At 47.1% G+C, this 19,914-nt stretch overlaps 1 protein-coding gene across 5 annotated transcripts in view; it reads right to left on the reverse strand.

Annotated features, from left to right (window-relative positions):
* The window catches only part of REPS1 (RALBP1 associated Eps domain containing 1), a 2,155,944-nt gene extending 2,136,039 nt beyond the window's left edge, over window positions 1-19,905 (reverse strand). For 2 of the 5 annotated variants that reach the window (XM_069608108.1, XM_069608105.1), the window contains exon 1: window positions 19,527-19,795. In XM_069608108.1, the coding sequence (XP_069464209.1) occupies window positions 19,527-19,679 (153 nt within the window). In that variant the 5' untranslated portion in view covers window positions 19,680-19,795. Of the gene's footprint in view, window positions 1-19,526 lie in introns of all 5 variants that reach the window. The other 3 variants (XM_069608106.1, XM_069608110.1, XM_069608107.1) reach the window with 3 other exon arrangements.
* Window positions 19,906-19,914: the final 9 nt, after the last annotated feature.

A 19,914-nucleotide genomic window follows, 5' to 3' on the forward strand; every position in this document is an offset into this window, starting at 1 on the left:
CAGCTGCTCCAACATTGTCTGTTGCAGACCACAGTGCATATATCCGGGAACGGCTGTAGAATCCTCCCCCTGGCAGTGGTGAACATTTGTGTACCTACTGTGTGCGCCTGAACTGATCATACAGCTCGCAACACCGAGCCTTTGCCTGCAATGAGAGTTTAGCACAGGTGCACGCGACCAAGAAGCCTTGTGCTTCGCCTCTATGCGGAACGAACTGGGTAGCCTAAATAGAATGATCAGAATTGCATGATTGGACCTACCACGAAACCAGTAGTTTCCCACTGGCTATTAATCATCTCCTAGACTGAATGGGTGTATAGACTGGTGGATTCAGACGATTGCTAGACACAAGACAAGAGGTCCCGATGAGTGGGTGTCCCCTGCATCGGATTAAGAACTGGTGCCCGAATTGCTGTCACTTCCTTCAGCTGAACAAGGCAATCACCTTTAACGAGGGCGTATTGTAAAGTTATGCTGAACAGTGTGGCGTGACCGTTACTGCTTGAGCACACGTGCGTGCGGGGGTCACATCTAGGGCAATCCTGTGAGGGTCTCGGTGACCGACCGGTAGGCGCTTCGGTTATAAAGTGTCATTGGAACAATAACCCCACAACTGGCACATACCCTTGGATGCCCCGTCCACACGACGCCAGGACTCGGCGACAACACCTCCGGCCCAGCAGCACTACTCAGCCCTCTTGCCCCGTCGCGGTCGTCTCCCGCCCTGCCCCGGACGAGCCCCTGCCAATACCAGACTAGATACCCGGAAAAGGGGAATGGATAAACCCATGAAAACCTCTATGCAGAGCAGAATTGAGCAATACGCTACCACCCCATTGACTCGCTCCCCGGAGAGGCCGCAAATATCTGAGTCAGACTGCATGGAAGAAGATATATCGTCCACAGGGATATAATGAGTGCCATTGCCAGCTCCAGAACTTCAATGGAAAAAAAGATGGACAATATCGGTGCGGACGTGTCCCTACTAAGACACGACCTGCAAAAGCTGACCTCACGCACTGGGTCGGCGGAGGCACGAATTTCAGAAACCGAAGACAGCCTACGCGGGATAAACCGCAATATGTTCGGCATGATGGCACGCATCAAGCTCCTAGAGGCGAGAGTGGAGGATAGCGAAGGCAGATCAAGGCGAAACTACGTTCGCATACTCGGCCTTCCCAAGAAGGCCGAGGGGGACTGTATGGAACTATTCCTAGAGGAATGGCTTGTGGACACATATGATGCGCAATCCTGCACTAAAATGTTCTCCATTGAACGGGCCCACCGCATTCCAACCGGCAGGGTCCCTCCAGAGAGCACCACCGCGCACAGTTATCGCAAGATGTCTAAACTATAGAGATAGGGATACGGTGCTGCAGCTGGCTAGATCAAAAGGGACAATCACGTATAATGGATCAAGAATCGCCTTTTTCCCTGATTTTACCAGGGAAGTGCAAAAGGCACGCCAGTCATTCGATCGGCTCAAGAAGCGCCTGCACTCCCTGGGTGTTAAATACAGGCTAATCTTTCCGGCCCAACTTAAGATTTACCATAAGGGTACATCAGTGCATTTCACAGACCCCACCCAAGGAGGCGTGGAGCTGGGCCGAGAGGCGGGGGGGAGAGGAGAACGCACTAGACCACATCCTGAGCTCCCACCTGACATGGATCTGCAGCAGCAACAACAAATAGAGAATCAGCAACAAGAAAACGCATAAAGAGCTACAACAGCCAGTGAAGATGCCTGAATCATCGCATAAATAACGCAACGGAGCTCACGCTCCATATTGTAAACTAAAATATAAGACACATCTAGGCTGGCGGCCGACCGATCAGCCGCTCCCCAATCAAGGCAACAAACCAAAGGTTTAAGGTTTAATTGGTTGTAGGTTTACATTGGGTCGACAGATGCTTCAGTTGGGGGTGGAGTATGGGGTTGGGGGAGTTGAGAATAACGTTTTTTTATCTGTTTTCAATGTTTAGCATGCAAAGGCACGATGAGCACACTGTACAGATCAACCGCGGTACAACCGCCGAGTATGCAACCGAAGAAACACATGCGCGAATCTATACCCCAAACAGCCAATGGCACCCGAGACTGATTCAACCCAAAGAAGCCTCAGACTCCTGTCATGGAATGTGAAAGGGCTGGGATCCAGCATCAAAAGAAGACTGGTACTGCAGCACCTAAATAGGCACTCCCCGGATATAACCTTTCTGTCCGAAACACATCTAGTAGGAAATGTGTGCAAATTCTTCCAAAGATCAAATTATCGCACAGCGGTGCACGCTGGTTTCTCCATGGGGTGCTCATACTAATTCATAAAAGACTTCCGTTGGTGATCACGCACATACTACAAGACAGAGGAGGACGTTATGTACACATCCAAGCAACGCTATGGAGCCAAACCCTGGCACTCATGGCAGTGTACTCCCCGCCACTTCTCCTTAATGATTTGCTAATCGAGATTACCCCCATCCTGGCAGCAAACCCCGCAGACACCTGGGTGTTAGGTGGGGACTTCAATGAAGTCATGGACAATATCCTCAATCGCACGCACTTGAGAGCTAGGAATCCTGCCACCAAAACTAAACTGGCTTCCTTCGTCTCAGCATTGGGCCCGTGTGATGCGTGGAGGGACCTACACGCTGAGGTTCGACAATATTCTTACCACTCTGGGGCCCACGCCTCGATGTCAAGAATAGATGACTTCTTCTTACCATGCCAAAATATTCATAAAGTATGCAGCGCATCCTTCCTCCCGCGGGGAATCTCCGACCACTCCCCACTGGTACTTGAACTGGTAACGGCGAGACCACGACCGCCCGCCTCATGGGGGCTGAACTTCTACTACCTGGGGTTCCCGGACTTTCAAGAAAAGATGGAGGCAGCTACCTCCAACTATTTCGAATTAAATGCAGGCTCGGTTGACGATCCCAATACACTATGGGAGGCATACAAACCAGTCCTACGCGGAGAAATCATCTCATGGACATCGGCAAAAAAGAAGGTACAACGTGAGTGAATCATCGAAGCCGAAAGCGAAGTCTCGTCCAGGGAACTAGATCACATTGCCAGCGACACCCCGGAGACTAACAGAGCCCTTATAATGGCGCAGAAGAAGCTGCACAATTTATCCTTCGACTGTGCCAGAAAGACACATATTGCTATGAAGGCACGTCTGTACGAAACGGGGGAAAAAGCAGGCAAAATGCTCGCGTGGCTGGAAAAGCACGACGAAGGACAACAGAAGGTGAAGTGCATCAGAACCTCGAATGCAGATCTTGTCTGCTCTGATGCAGAGCTTGCAGAACGCTTTGCTGAATTCTACGAGGACCTTTACAAACCCCCCACCAACGCTGTAGCCAGCACCATACTGAACGACATCGACCTCCCAACACTTACCACAGAACAAGCTATCACTCTAGACAACAAAATAACAGCTGACGAAATATCAACAGCCATTGCCCAACTCCGAACAGGCAACACCCCATTTCCCAATGGGTTCCCACCTGACATCTGGAAAAAGCTAAACCATCTAGATATATCCACTCACTTGCTCAACATGTTTGAACATTCCCTAAACAAGGGCGAGCTCCCACCAGACCTCCGCAAGGCCACCATTATAGAGATACCCAAAAAGGGCAAACCCCCCCAGAGGAATGCACCTCCTACCGGCCTATATCCCTAATCAACAGTGAAGCCAAAATACTAGCCACCAGACTACAATTGGTCATCACGTCACTGATCGACCCTGACCAATGCGGCTTCATGCCTCAAAGGTCTAGAAGAATGAACATTCACAGGCTGCACCTGGCGATGGAGAGAGCACCTGCCTTGCAACAATCACTTGCATTGTTGGCCATAGATTTCGAAAAATAAAATCGACTCAGTTCACTGGGAGGCCTTATGGGCAATAATGCACAAGATGCAATTTGGGGCCCGTTCATAAAATGGGTGCAACTCCTCTACAACAATCCAGTGGCGGAGGCTAGAGTAAACGGGTGGCCCTCGCGCAATATCCGAATGGGAAAAGGAACCAGACAAGGTTGCCCACTCTCGGCAATGTTGTTTGCACTAATAATAGAACCACTAGCAGCCCTTCTGCGGGACACCACCACGTGGACTGGCTTCAGATGGGGGGGGGGGGGTCGAACTGGGAAGATAGGATATCCCTCTATGCAGATGACCTCTTAATATACCTGGGCGACCCAGCGACTTCCTTCCCTGTGGTCACGCAACTACTGATTAACTATGGAGCCTTTAGTGGACTTAGAGTAAACTGGTCCAAATCTGTGCTGTTCCCGGTGAAAGGGGTAGACTGCATTCCGGCATCGGGTTCCCCATATCCAGTCGAAACCACTTAGTTCTGCTACCTGGGCATTCTAATCACTTATGGGCTGGATAGCTATGTATAACAGGATTTGCATCCACTAGTTAAAAGATACGAGCAAGATGCAGCCCACTGGCAAGCACTGCCGCTGACACTGCTAGGTAGGGCAGCGCTCTTTAAGATGCTGGCCCTACCCCGGTTCTTATACATCCTTCAAAACGCCCCTCTCCATGTCCCCACCGAAGAGTTCGATAGAATAGATGGAACAACACGTAAACTCCTATGGGGTGGGAAACACCCGAGAATTGCCCTCAAAACCCTCCAACGCTCAGTTTGGGATGGGGGAAATAGGACTTCCGAACATCCAGATCTACTACTGGGCGTCACAGATGGCAACAGTCAATGACATACTGCACGGAGACCCGTCCATTCCCCATATAAAGGCTGAAATAGCTGCACGACACGGCATGTTGCCGATTGAAAGCCTCTACTGTAAACAGACTCGCCCTCCTGAATCCACGATAGTAGCACATACAGCCCTGGTGTGGAAGGAAGTACACAAACACTTAGGATGGGACAACAAAATTACCCCAGTCCAACCCTTCTGGAACAATGCTCACCTCTCGAGCCTCAGTTATCTCCCGAAATGGCCAAACTGGGTAACAGCTGGCATACAGACCATTCAGTAGGTATTCGTGAACGATCAGTTGATACAGTTTCCCGAGCTCATGGCATCACACGGTCTCCCGGACACTGAACACCATCAATATGGACAATTACAACACGCACTCACCTTGCATAGGGCCCAAATGGCAGACATGCCGGAATGTACGCCTATAGAAAGGAATATAGTCAGAGTGTGAGTTATAAGGTCACATCTACGATGTACAACGCTATTTCCTCATTTTCCACGAAAGAGCTGCTGAATCTGATGAAATGGGAAAGATGTGGGCCCAATATTACCCGAAGACTGGATCTCGACTCTGATGTATCCTAGAGACTGCAATCTCAGCAAGAATTAGGCTCGTCCAACTGAAGATTCTACATAGGATATATTACCCCCGAGTAGCTTTATATAATTGGGGCAAAACGACTGACCCCAAATCCCTACGCTGCAAACAAGAAGAAGGGACCTTCTATCATATCCTCTGACAATGTGCACGTATACAACACTTCTGGCGTAAGTGTAGCGAAAGACTCACTAAAGTCATGTGCCGCCCGATCCCAACAGACCCTAAACTCCTTCTTCTGGGTATCGAAGACGCAGTCGATATGTCTTGCTTCGAAAAGCAACTTCTCTCGTCAACCACAGGAATTGCCAAAAGAAACATTGTGCAATTGTGGGGCTCAGAAAGCACCCCGAAATATGACCAATGGATATCAGATGTGGATGCTATCATCCTAATGGAACGCAGAGTCTACCAAGCTAGAGGTTGTCCAGGCAAAGCAGATAAAATCTGGGGAAAATGGGAACAGACACTTTAACTCAGACAAAGCATGGACAACGGGCTCTGTCGTGCAACTCTGCTAAGGCCACAAATGATAATATCACTTTTGTGGCTGCTTGAGAAAGACCAGTATGTAAAAGGCTAGTCGTTGACTTGTCCGCATCTATATTTCACAGCATCTGTGTTTCTACGTTCGCTTATATGCAAATCACACCTGCTCGTACTGCTCTGCCAGTTGTATGCAAAGTTATATGGTTGCGTTTTGTATGTTCTTGTATTATCGCACAAAATGTAATAAAATGTGTTATTAATAAAAAAATATTGAAGACAAATTAATCGAATAAAAGCAATAATCAAGAAGAATTGGAACACAGTGACATGTGACCAAAGAGATATCCCTACCTTTGCTTACCAACAGAGTCAAAATCTCAAAGACAGACTTGTGAACACAAGACCTCCACAGAAAAAGAAAAACACTGATCGCATTGGTACATTTCCTTGCCTTAATTGCAGTAACTGTGGATACATCATTAAAGGAGAATCAGTCAATCACCCCTACACAGGGGAAAAAAAATATATCAGATTCAAGAGTTTTGCAACCTGCGACACACACAGCATCATATACGCAATACAATGCCTATGTGGCCTCCCTCTATCATGTAGGCCAGTCCCAAAGGGTGGCCAAAATAAGATGGAATGAACAAAGATCATGTATACGGAATCAGAATGTCAACTTGGCGGTAGCCAGACATTGGTAAGAAAAAAAAGCACAATCTGGTTCAAATCAAATTTGTAATCCTCGAGGTAGTGCAAAGAAGAGATCAACATGAGAACCTACAGAAGAGACTTGACCAACGAGACATTTTGGATCGACAGACTCCGCTCATTAACACCAAAAGGGTTAAATGAGGAGATAAACTACATGTGCCATCTATAACCATTGTGATATCGATACTCACTGCACACTCTTGACACCAAACATTGCACACTGTGTATATATATATATATACACACACACACACACACACACACTTTTAAACCCATGGTTGCATTGATAGTTGCCCATTTTAATAGGCACTACTTAATAATGAGTTTGCTCAGATTGAATCAGAATGACTGGGTATGTTTTCTGTTTTCTATATCCTACTATTTTTCTAAGCGTGCCACATTTCTTTAAGCAGGCACATCATGCACACTTATTTCGCCATTTTAATCTAAATATTTATCTAACACATAGGCTCTAAGGCTTTTGCCACACCGAGGGTTCTTTACCATAGAAGCTCACTCGGTTTTATGAAGCTGCGCTTTGGTTACAGTTTTTCAAACAAGCCTTGTTTTGGAACGTTCAGATCAGGCACAAGTAAATATAGTATTTCCTTGAACATCATCAGTTGTTAAAAACATAGTTTTGTTCATGTGGCCAGTCTTACACACACTGGCATTGCGCTAAGGCTTTTTGTGTTGCCATGGTGACATCCCCACCCCTCCGTGACCTCACGGGAAGGTGGGCACGAGTGTACGTGCTCCGGCAACCCTGCGGGAGCATGACGCCTCGTTCCGTCGCCATGGCTACACATAAATAGAAACTGAGTCGGCACGCACTCGTGACTTTGCGTCTTCGCTCGGCTCCAGTTTGGATGGAATACTGACGAGAGGTGAGTGCCGTTCAGGCTGAAGCTTTCACAAGATACACACAGAGGGTTCTTGGGTTGATAGATGTATTTCTCTACAGATGCCGCTTTCAGTGCAAACACTGATCACGTTAGAAGATACTTTTTAAGAATAGAAGGAGGTACGATTATAACTTCCATTTCAGATTATAAAAGCTTCATGAAGGCAATTACAGAAATGCAAATAGAGTTGACACGCACTTTCTCTTTTTTCCTATCTTGTGAATTGGGATGACACCTATTAATGAACCCGTTGGTATGTCATTTTTGACTTTTACTATTCTAAAAACACCATGGTCATTACGTAACATGTTTTGATTTATTGCGATACAGGTTTGAAATTACAGTATGATACTAAATACAAGTGTACAGCACTGAAGATGGTTTTTACCGAAATGCATTGGCACATGTACACTTAATGGCCTACGCTATTATTGTTTCACCTCATCACTTGAAATACAACTAAAGGTTTTCACAGGAATGTGAATTAAACAATCCTGGCACATATATAAAAGAGTCCCTGTATTTTTTCAGAAGGACTTTTTCCAGAAGCCTCATAAGGAATTTGATGGGCTAATATTGCAAAGAAATAAATTCACAGTTACCAAAATAATTTGAATAATGATGTTTAAACTCTTTTCAGCTCCTTCTGGAGCCAACTGAGAGCGCCAGTACTAATAGGGTGGAGTCACCTTATTTATTTATTTTCTACACACACTTTGGAACACAGATTGCGCGCGTGGTGTTACTGGTCAGGGGAAGTCCTGGCACCGAAGGTGGGGGAAAGTCTTGGGGTTAAGACTGAGGGCTCGGAGCAGAGGGGGGTTGTCCTGGGGCACTGGCTGGAGTCTAGTTGGCTGCAACATGAAGTCAGTTAAAGTAATAACATGAAATGTGCTGGGGCTGGGAACATATCTACGCACGAATAGGGTACAATCCTTCTTAAAATGCAAGAAGATAGCTATTGCCCTGTTGCAGGAGACCCACTTGGCAGCTGAGGACCTGGAGGGGGTCTGTAAGCGCTGGGGGGGGGGGGGGTAATACGGAGCCACATACTCAAAATACGCTAGAGGGGTGCTCACCTGGATAGACAACTGACATTTCAGCTGCTGGAGGTGGATGTAAATGTGAGGTACCTTGTCTTGCACGATTATATAGACCATATTGGAGGTGTGTATAGTTAATTCTTATCTTCCGAACCATGGTATCCGATCTCACATTCGCACTCTCTGCTACCGTATTGCACAACACCGAGGACCCGATACTGGATAGAACCTCACCCCCACCGGGGGGCCCCATCCTCGGTCTCCACAGCCCTTGAAGGGGTGTTGGTGAATCTAGAATTAGTGGATGCCTGGAGGGAATTGCACCCTGACGAGAGAAGCTACACCTTTTACTATTCACCCCATGCCCTCTTCCCCCGAATTGACTATGTATTTGTGGGGTGGAGTCAGATGGGCGACATAGGGTTGCGTAGCACCTAGGCAGAACAATATCGGATCATTCCCCACATATGATAACATGGAACCTAAGAAGCCCATCCCAATGTGGCGTATGCCGGCAGATGCAGTGTTGGACCACATTTTTAGGGACAAACTACAGGAGACACTGGTAGACTTCCTGGAAAGAAATGTGGATAGCGTTAAGGAGTGGAGTACGGTATGAGAAACTCTGAAAGTGGTGGTGAGGGGCGATATTATAGCCAGTGCAGGAGGTATCCGCAAAACATTGAATTGGGAAAGCTAGAGGACAAAATCCGAGATAAGGAGGCGCCTCGAATCCGGGACAGCACCCAAATGAAGGAAGGTTGGCCGACACTAGATACCGCTGCCTGGAAGCATGGGAAAGGCTATCTAAATTCGATTACATGGCGAGAACTGCAAGGGCGCACGCTGAAGGGGATAGACCAGGTATGCTTCTGTCGTGGCTATGTAAGAGGGAGCACCCTAGACATTTGACCACGGAACTTGGGGGTCGGGGGGGGTGGGAGCGGACAGGAATATATGCAGAACACAGCTCGAGATTAACAATATCTTTGCGGAATAGTACTCCACATTATATAGCCACGAAGAACAGGTTCCTCTGGAAGATGTGATGGAGGCCTTATCTTATACAGGGCTCCTCAAACCTGGGCCAATGCAGTAGGCGGCACTGGATTTGCCCATAACAGTGGAGGAAGTTAGCGCTGCAATCGTCTCGCTTGCTACTAGTAAAATGCCAGGCAGCGATGGAATTCCCCCCCCAAATTTTATAAAAACATACAATGCGACAGTAGCCCCAGTGCTGCTTAAAGTATTTGAGGAAGCTTAAACTAAGGGCGTGCTGCCGACAAGTATGCAAGAGACTCTGGTGGTCCCAAGCCAGGAAAGCCCATAGAGAAATGCGATTCCCATCTGCCCTTAGCCATGCTCAACTACGACATGAAGATCTTAACCACGATACTGGCAGGACGGCTACGCAAGGTGAATGCAGGACTGGTACATAGCGACCTTATCCAAGGGCGAAGCACAGCACTAAACCGGAGACTATTGAAACATATAGCACAGACCAACGAGTCCACTGAGCAATGGGCAGTGGTGTCACTAGACGCGATTAAAGCGTTGGACTTACTTTACTGGGAATGGCTGTTGCTGTGTTGCAGGAATTTGGGTTTGCGAGAGACTCAGAAGATGGGTAAGGATTCTTTATGTGTCTCCGACTGATAAAGAATCAAGTCTGGGAGGCGGGTGTCTGCGAGCTGGGACTTACAAAGGGGAACAAGACAGGAGTGTCCAATGTCGCCCATGCTGTATGTATTGGCATTGGAGCCCATAGCTATTTATCTGTGCCAAGAATTCCTGGAAGCGGGCATCCGGGTTGGGGGCATCGTGCATCTGGTATCACTATATGCGGATGACGTCCTCCTGTATGTTGGGGAACCGGAGGCTAACGTACCGTTAATTATGGAAGTATTGGACAACTTTGCAAAATGTATGGGGATCGCCTTTAACAGGGAGAAGTCCTGCATATTTCTGCTGGTGGGGCTCAGAGGGGTTGAAGACAGCGCACTACCGAACTAGGACTCTTGTGGAACCTGGGCTCCTTTAAATATCTGGGGGGTACATATTATGCATAAACCAGTGGACATGCATACTAGAACACTGTTGGGGCGATGAAGGGCCTGAAGAAGTCAATGGCGTTTTGGTCCAAACTCCCATTGTCATTGATGGGCAGGGTGGCTATCATGAAAATGATCGCCCTGCCTCGATTTTTATACTTCTTCACCAATATACATCATTATATACCTCTCTCCTCCTTTCACTTGCCCGAGTCACTGGTTAGGGGATTCTTATGGGGGGGCCGCGCGTCACAGGATTGCTCTTACGACATTATACTTACCTTATAAAGGTACTTACCTTATAAGGAAGGGGGGGTACAGCTTCCGAACGATATAACTTGGCCGCGCAGCTTAGCTTTGTTGCAAAGTGGCTACCGTATAAAGTTACATCCAAATCCCTGCTGCTGCATCAGCTGTTGGCCCCGGCCCACTTTAGGGAGTTGATATGGCTACCACAGGGCTGCCTGGGCTACTCGCCCATGCTGGTCAACTTGAGCAGGATGGTGTGGCACCGGACTCTTGAAAGTGCTGAAGATGGACCCCCCGCCCCCTACTCGCCTGATCTCCCAATAGTGGCAGATGCATGTAGGAAAAAGGACGCATTAGCGGTGGCCCGATGGTGGGAGGGTTGGGGTGTCTCCACTTGGGGCGACGTTCTAGATTGGCAAATATAAAGAACTGGATGCCATATCTGATCAAAGTGGGTTGCCCAGCAGCCAATTTTTAACAGGGGTGGCCAAAATGTAAATGGTCTGGGTGGCCTGCAGAAACGGAAGTGACCTCGCAGCTGGCGTTAATGTATTCTTTGGGGGGCGGCTGGCGTCCGGTATCCAGATTGTATGGTAATCTGACCAATAGCCCCAACCCTCAAAGCTCCTGGTTGAAATCACACTGGGAATCATACTTAGGGAAAGACGTAGGGGAACGGGAGTGGGAACGCATACTCAGTTACCCCAAAGAGGTATCCAGAAAACCTTGTTTCAAACAGAGCCAACTGAATGCATTATACCGCGCCTACATAACACCCAACAGAGTGGCTAAGTTTAACAGTAATAAGCAATCGAACTGTCCTTGGTGTGGTGAGGAGGGTGCAGATTTGATTCATATGTTTTGGAGCTGTACGAAAACACAGGGTTTCTGGGCTTGCATTGAACATGCATGTAGAAGGGCTGGGGGGGGGGGGGTCATGATGTACAAATGGAGCCCTGGGGTATGTGTGCTGGGAGCTTACCCAAGAAATAGTAAACATAACATGTTGTCAAGTTCATGGCCATGGCATGCATCCTTGCTAAACGATGTGTCGCCGTGTCTTGGAATTCAACTGTGGGGCTGCAGTACTCCCAATGGCATAAAGACTTTGAGACCTGGGCTGAGCTGGAGACCAGGGTGTGGTTTAGGTCAATGCGGAACCTGGACGCAACCCCAGAGGAGGAACATTTGAATCCTGGAAGACTTTAATTTGGGACATGTTTCACCCCTCGGACGATAAGCCACCATGAAATTCCCACTGTTTGTTGGGTTGCACTTTCTCTTCGCACTCACCACTCTCTCTCTGATCCCCTGGTGTCAGAGTGTCCCTAGGATAAGTATGGCAAGGTAAACGGATCCCTGGACAGCCCCTGTACCGAAATGCGTAGCACAGCACTGCTTAGGCTATGACTTAACATGCATATAAGGAGAACAAGTCGATTGTTGTTCAAATCTGTTATGTTAATGTATTGGGGGATGACTGGAACTGTAACATGCGAGATGATGTTGCTTAGAGGATCATATGAATGGATCGGTGTGCAGTCATTTTTTCGAAAACAATGTCGAAAAAAAAATATCGAAAAAAAAAGTTGCTTTTTTTTTTTTTTAGATTATATATTTATTTTGGGGTCCGGGAATAATAAAAAAAAAAAAAAGGGGTAAAATAAAAATAAAATAGAAAAAAAAGGGTTTGGGGGAACCCCCCCCCCATTTCGAAAAAAAAAAAACGTATTGAAAATGAAATTCGACTTTTTTTTTTTTACCAAAATGTATTCTGCTTTAGCGAAAAATCAAACACGGCTGTGCACTTGCAGTTACCATTTTAAAAATGTTTTTAAAAAACGATTTTGCTGGGTGCACAACTGTTACTTTACTACCTTTAAAAATAGTGTTTGCTGGGAGCACATCCTGCATTAACGTCCTACATGCCCTACCTTGATCTCTGTGCCTCCCCCCACCCACTGTCCTCCACCCCCTGTGTTTTACCCTGCCTCGCCCCCCCCTCCTTGTGCCTCAGTACATCAACCTGGCAAGTGTCCTCCCCACTGCAGCCAACTATGTTGCTATCTATCTCTCCTATCTTCCCTAACTGCTTCTCTATTTCCTATCCCCCTCCGATCACTAAATATGGCCGGAAGAAACTTAAGAAGGACATACTGGGCTCTAGCCCAGGCCTTGCTATTGCAGGCACCTATGTCACAGCTACCGCCAGAGAGACTCTCACAGACATCCTCTTTGTCGTTGCCTCACCCAACTTGCAGACTCTCCACATGGTCGCCTTTCTCCTATCGCCTCTTCTCCCATTAACAATGGCACCCGCTGGGAGGTCCTCCTTGAACTCTTCGCCATTTTCATGGTCATCATTATTGTCTATCGGAATGGAACATCATAGTTCAGGGTCCTCAAACCAACCTTTTCCTCTTGGATAGGCTCCTACCTCGCCTCTCAAACCTTACCTGTCCACCTGGACAGGCTCCCTTGCCTACTGCACCTTCCTCCTCCACCTGGACAGGCTCCCTTGCCTGCTGCCCCTTCCGCCTCCACCGCACAGGCCCCCTTGCCTGCTGCTCCTTCCTCCTCCTGCGCCTTCCTCCTCCTGTGCACAGGCTCCCTTGCCTGCTGCGCCTTCCTCCTCCAGCGCGGTGTCCTCCTCCTCCTCTACTGCACAGGCTCCCTCTCATTTCCTCACTGTCCCAGCTTCCTTGTCAGCCTCGGCTCCTCCACCACCCTCCACTATCCCTCAGGCACTTCTGAGACCCTCGGGGAGCACCACCGTCCCCTGCGCCCCACGCGGAAGACCTTCAAAGATGGCAAGCTGCTCCATATTGCCACGCTTAATTCTCGCTCTGCTGCCAAACACTAGTCTGACATCTGCAACCTCCTTGAACTCATGGATCTTGATGTGCTCGCCATCACGGAGACATAGTTCAAGGACAGCTCGTCAACTAGCTTTGACACACTACTCCCTGAAGTATACAAGATCCTCGCTGTGCCCAGGCCCAAGGGGACAGGAGGGGGGAGTGGTCCTGATCTTCCCAGAATGGATACCTGTGTCCATCATCCCTACTCAGGCCTATTCCTCCTTCGAGTGCCTAGTCTGCAGGGTCTCACTCTCTCCTAAATCTCTCCCTATGGCCAACTTCAATCAGCTACCAGGACAGTCCACTCTCTTCCTCTCGGAATGGGCTGACTTGGCCTCCTCTCTACTTTTCTCCTCTGCCTCTCAACTCCTCCTGCTGGGTGACCTCAACATCCATCTGGACTCTCAGGACCCTTCCGCAACCTATGCGATTCTCTCTCCTTCTCCATCTTACCCTCTGGCTCCATGCACACAGCGGGCCACACATTGGATGCTTTAATCTCTACTGACATCCATCTCTCTATGCCTCTCACTACCTCTCCCTCTCTTGGATGGACCACTCACTTCTCTCATCACACTTGAAGCTCTCCTCTTGCATCTGCACAACGGTAAACCACAACATCCTAATCGCACGTCTGCATGACACCCTGGGAATCACAGGTCAGGCTCTGGCGTGGTTAACCTCCTTCCTTTCAGACCACCCATCCCAGGTGGAACTTGGGTCCTTTCTCTCTACTATCACTCTTTCAACCTGTGGCGTTCCCCAGAGCTGTAACCTATCCCCCTGGTTCTTCAATGTCTACAAGGCTGCCCTTGCTCATGTGATTGCCACTTTCATCACTAACTTCCAGTGTTATGCGGATAACATGTAACTCTGCTTCAGGCTACGCTCAGCCCCCTCCTCTACCTTGCTCATATCCGACTGTCCGCAATTCAGTCATGGTGTGCTGCAAATGACCTCTGCCTAAACCCCAGTAAGACAGATCATTTGCATTGGGACTCCTGCTCCCGGTTTCCCACTCTCACTCTGGCCGGCTTCCCTTGGACCTGCGCCCGCACACACCTGCGAGGCAAAAAACCCTGGGGTCATCTTCGACTCCACCCTCTCCTTTTCCGCTCACCTTTCGGACATCTCTAAAAAGTCCAACTACCAGTTACACCTTCTAAGAGGTACTCTTCTGACCTCCCCACAGAGGCTCACTGTCTCCAGATCCTTGGTTCTCTCAAGGCTGGACTACTGCAACAGCCTCTTTCTCAACCACCCTGCCTCTGCTCTGCACCGTCAGCAACTCATCCAGAACAGAACCGCGAGACTTATCCTTGGCCTCAAGCCCAAGGAGCGCATCTCTCTGACGCTGAAATCCCTCCACTGGCTCCCCGTGGCTACAAGGATCAGGTTCAAGACCCTCTGCATTGTCCACAAGGCTTTCTGGTGCCTGGGACCTACCTATCCACAACGTTGCCAACCTAAATACTTACTGTCCTTCCCGAGCCCTCTGCTCATCTACCTCCAACCTTCTGAGAGTGAGCCGGTTCTCCACGCAGAGATTCGGAGGGAAATCTTTATCCTCTGCAGGGGCCTCCCTCTGGAATAGCCTCCCTGCCGCACTCAGTCTTGAGCCTGATCTCCTTAAATTCCGGAAACTCCTTAAGACATTCCTCTTCTCTTCCTTCTCTCTCCCTCTAACCGGCTAACCTTTCTCTCAGCTCTATCACCCCTCTCCCTCCTTTTCTGCACAGCCTGCTGACTGGCCGTCTGGGTACCTCAGAGTCTCACAGGTCCCCGGCACCCTTGCCAGTCCTCCAGGCCTTGCACTTGCCTCATCGTTACTGTACTTGGTCAATGACCCATGAGAGTGGCATCTCTCAACGCTTACCCCAGCTTCTGACTGGCTGGGTGCACTTGGTCCCCTCCCCCACAACCACCACCCACTGCACTTGTCCCCACCACCCCTCCTGCACCCGTCTGCACACTTGCATGATCTCAATGCACCATGTCTTGAAGATAGTCTATTTTCTACCATGTCTCCCCTCCTTGCATGGTGGAGCCTCAATGCACTTGGATAACTGCACAATCGTTGTCAGACCCATTTGCTGTTATCTACATCATTAATTGTATTATATGCACTTGTTCCATGCACCCACTCTGCCCACACAGATTTGTATCGTTCAGAAATTCAAGGGCTCTGAATGACCGTTTCCCCCCCCGAGCCCCTTGTTCCCTCCTTCCTTGAGCCCTTTGAAACACTTGGTTTGTGCATAGGCGCTTTACAAATAAACAATACCATACACAGCATTTAACTCTGTTGGTATGGCGCACCTTATATTTAGATCAGAAATCTAGCCAACAGATTCAGGAGGGACACTGTGTCCCAACAAAGACTCTTTAAATACATGTTGACAATTTTTAGATTTAATGTCTTCGTTGAATAGCAATTATGTTTCAAACATCGATGTTGTTTTAACTCATGTTGCATTGGAGGTAGTTATCAACATTTTCTGGACAGTTGGTGGACTAGTTTAGGCACAGCACTCCCCGTTTTTTCACACATCTTTTCTATCCACTTGAATTTGTATAAATAGAAAGATGTTACTTCAGGAATTTTTCATGTTGTTAAATAATAAATTGCATAAATAGTTCAATCAAAATTGATTAGAATGCACAACTGATAGTTTATATATTTAGAGCAAAATAAGTGCCAAGGCATACAACAGTGTGGCATGGCAATTTGCTATGCAATTCTGTCGGTTTGCCAATTAAATTGACACCTGTGTAGCAAAGCTATTTAAGTTACCCTGTTCAATGAAAACACAGCTCACCCTGTATTCCCCTCTTGCCCGCAGGGCTCCCTCCAACCCCTTTTCTCTGTTCACTGCAAGTTCAAAGGGGCTAATGGAGAAAGAGTGCAGCAGTACTCATCTCATCCACTCTTAAGTGCCAAAGGCCCGTGTGGGAGTGCTAGGCAAGATTTGTTTTCTTTTTCAAATAATTGCAAACCAGAAGTGATCAGGATGATACTTTTATTAAGCTCACTAGATCCTGTCTAGCAGAGACCAATATGTTAACTTCCATTTTTTTTTAAAGACCATCCTCAAAATCTATTCCTAAACGTTTAAGTTGTTATATAATGCTTAATTACAATAGCGGTACTGTTAAAAAAAATTTTTTTAATAAAAACACTGCATCGTACCATGTAGGTTTATGTATCTAAATTTCATAGTGTCCAACTAATTTTCATTATGTTGGGGAAGACACGTCACATTGACGAGTGAACACTTTTGAAAAATGTACATGATCACACGGCCAAATACTTTTGATGCAAAATTAGTTCCGTTACTTGCTGGTTGCATACATCTATGCAACTGGTTCTAAACCCATGTTATGAACCCATACTCCTTGACATTCTAACCCTGATTCATGGATTAATAAAAAAGGGATTTGTGTGCCATTCTGCCTGCAAATCCCTATTTGTTAAACAGGGATTTGCGGGCAGAATGACGCACAAATCCCGTTTTTTCGACGCAAATAATCCATGAATCAGGGCCTCTATATTGTCATCCTGTTGATTTATACCAGATACCCTGAAAGTGAGATGGCAGCAAACTACAATATTCCACGTAGTTTGCCCAGTTCCCTACACTATCCACTTTGCATACATAGTCTCTTTCCTCTTGCATAAATAATACACAAAGCCAACTAGAGGTTTACACAAGGTAGGGATCAATAGTTCCATCCAGTCTGTACATCTACAGAAATACCATACACTGTAGTTAGCGTCCAGGGCTCGCTTTGCTCCTATTATGATTGGATTATATATTATAACCTATGAGAGAGAGCTGGTCAAACTGTTGACAGAGCCTTTTAATCATATCTATTTATTTGTGTCCATTCATGCAGGTAACCTTTCACATTTTACAGACATTCATACAGGGTTCGCAAAATCTACTTGCCCACTCACAAAGTCAAGTAGATTTTATGAAGGGCGAGTACCATTTGCAGGGGTTGGTGAAGCTTTTATTTCACATTTACTTGGTTTGCAATAAATGTCAAAAGAAAGGTTTCATTGTCAATGGCTGGTCTGTGTGTGGCAGCAGTGTGCAAAAAACACAGTGCGTTTGTGGTGACGTGCCATTTTACAGAACAGGCAATTACATTTTTTGTCATCTGTTGCCATTGGTCAAGTAGGTAAACCAAGTTACTCCATCTGCAGGTCTAGCGGAATTTGAAAGAATTTGCAAGGCTTGGCTCATCTTACTTCAGCGGTACACAAAAATGCTGTATTGATGTTCATTTTATGTCTTGATGCTTATTTTAGGTCCTGCGTACAAATACCTTCTGGTGACATTGCAGATATTGTACAACACTGCTAATGAAATGGGTGTGTTTGCTACTCAAAAGTTTAATCAACAAACTCTACTAATCAATTTTTGAAAACGAATGTATGCCTCGCGTGCACTCTTGTATATGCTCCCCTGTTCTTTTTAAAAGGAGTACCCATAGACATGGTCTGGTTTTACCTGTGGCGCAGGCCAATGCACCAATATACAGAAAAGTCGCTTTGCTATAAGACCACTAATTTTGAAATGTGCAGTATAAAAATCATCCAACCATAACAAATTTACAGCATGTACATACATAGTGAAAAAATGGCCCTTTCCAGAGTTCACAGTTTGAGTGCAAGAAATAATGTTGCTTAATCCGCAAGGTGCATAATCTTAAAAGAAATTACTGGCAAAAACCACGCAAGCCAAAACAGTCGGACGGCCCCAGCGCGTTGTACTACCGCTGGGCAGTGAGGGATGTTGCAAAAGAAAAGAAAACAAAATGTGATCGCTCAAAAAGAAAAAAAAAAAATAATAATAATAATTGTTTAATGCAGCAGTGGACTACTGAAACACTAACCAGTTTTGGTCAATGGGCCACGTTTTCTCAGATCCAGGAAATAAAGGTCTCCCCAGATCGTGAAATCCATTTGCACCCTTTAAGTCTTTTAGTGCTTTTGATCTGCTTTAAACGCTTTCGAAGCCAGAATTTGAATCCACATCCTTAAGACTACGGTGAAGGCACCCCAAAACCATTTGAACATCTGGTCAAGATGCCTGTGAAACTGCTTGTTAAATATTTTATTCAGAGTACAATCCTAAAGGCAGCTTTTTAGGTTTAAAAGTCGTTCCTCTGCAACATTATTAATTTACATTTCCAGCACTGGTTACATCGACTGCCATACAAGTTAGTCCAGAAAGAACATTATTTAGAACACAAATGTGCTTCACCTGCAGAGTATTTAGAAAGACGCCCTTACTGTTGCAAGCTCAGGGCTAGAGTTTGTGATAAGTGTCTTGAGAAAAAAGCGATTGAGAACAACATGAAAATGTGGGGTGTGCAGTGGGTGGGGCGCCAGGTGTAGAAAGGAGGACAGAAACAAGTTGTGCAATGCTTAACCCTCATCTAGTTAAGTATCCAATGAGGCGCGTAAAGTAAGGCACTGCTAGAGGAAAGTGCCTTTGAAAACAACGCAGAGTAACTTTTTTAAATTAAGATGATGACTTTGAACACATTCTTTAAAAACACATTGAAATCTGTGGCCCCATGCAGTAATATTGGGTTTGTTGCTGGAAGGATAAACAAGAATCCAGAGTGGGCAACACCTTTCAAACAAGGGCGTGCTGTGCTGTACAGCAAGGGGAAAGACTGGGTTTGCACAGAGGGAAAGGAAAGCTGTGCAAAGGAGCCTATAGCCGTCACTTAAATACATATTTACTAGGTGATAGGTGGGCAAGGGCACTATCAGGTGACAAAGTGGGCGTGAATGTGCAAACGAAGAGGCTATGCAGGGATTGTGCCGAGTGTCTCCCGCCTCCATGTACCTGCAGACTCTGCTCCCCAGGTAGTTGTGCGGCCCGCAGCAGCTCCAGCACACGTCCGTTATTTGCCACCTTCTTGCTGCTTTCGGTGTCGCAGAAAGTGAAGAGCTCACCATAGTAACGCTGCTCGGCCTCGCTCAGCGTCAGCCCCTCCATGCTGCCCCAGTGCCTGCTCACCGCCGCCCAGTCTCCAGCGCCATTCACTGAGCCCGTGACGTCACGGCACAGTCTGACAGCCCCGCAACGCCCGGATGTGCGCCCTGCAAGTTCACCCTTCACTAGCCGTATTGCAGGCTAGAAGCCGCAGCCAAGCAGCGGTTCCTGGTGGCCACTCCAAGAACCGCAGTCAACAATCCTTGGCAATACAGGTTTACACAAAAGAAAAGCCCAA

Source organism: Ambystoma mexicanum, chromosome 4q (assembly GCF_040938575.1).
Source record: "Ambystoma mexicanum isolate Mex_15411 chromosome 4q, UKY_AmexF1_1, whole genome shotgun sequence".
Classification (NCBI taxonomy): Eukaryota; Metazoa; Chordata; class Amphibia; order Caudata; family Ambystomatidae; genus Ambystoma; species Ambystoma mexicanum.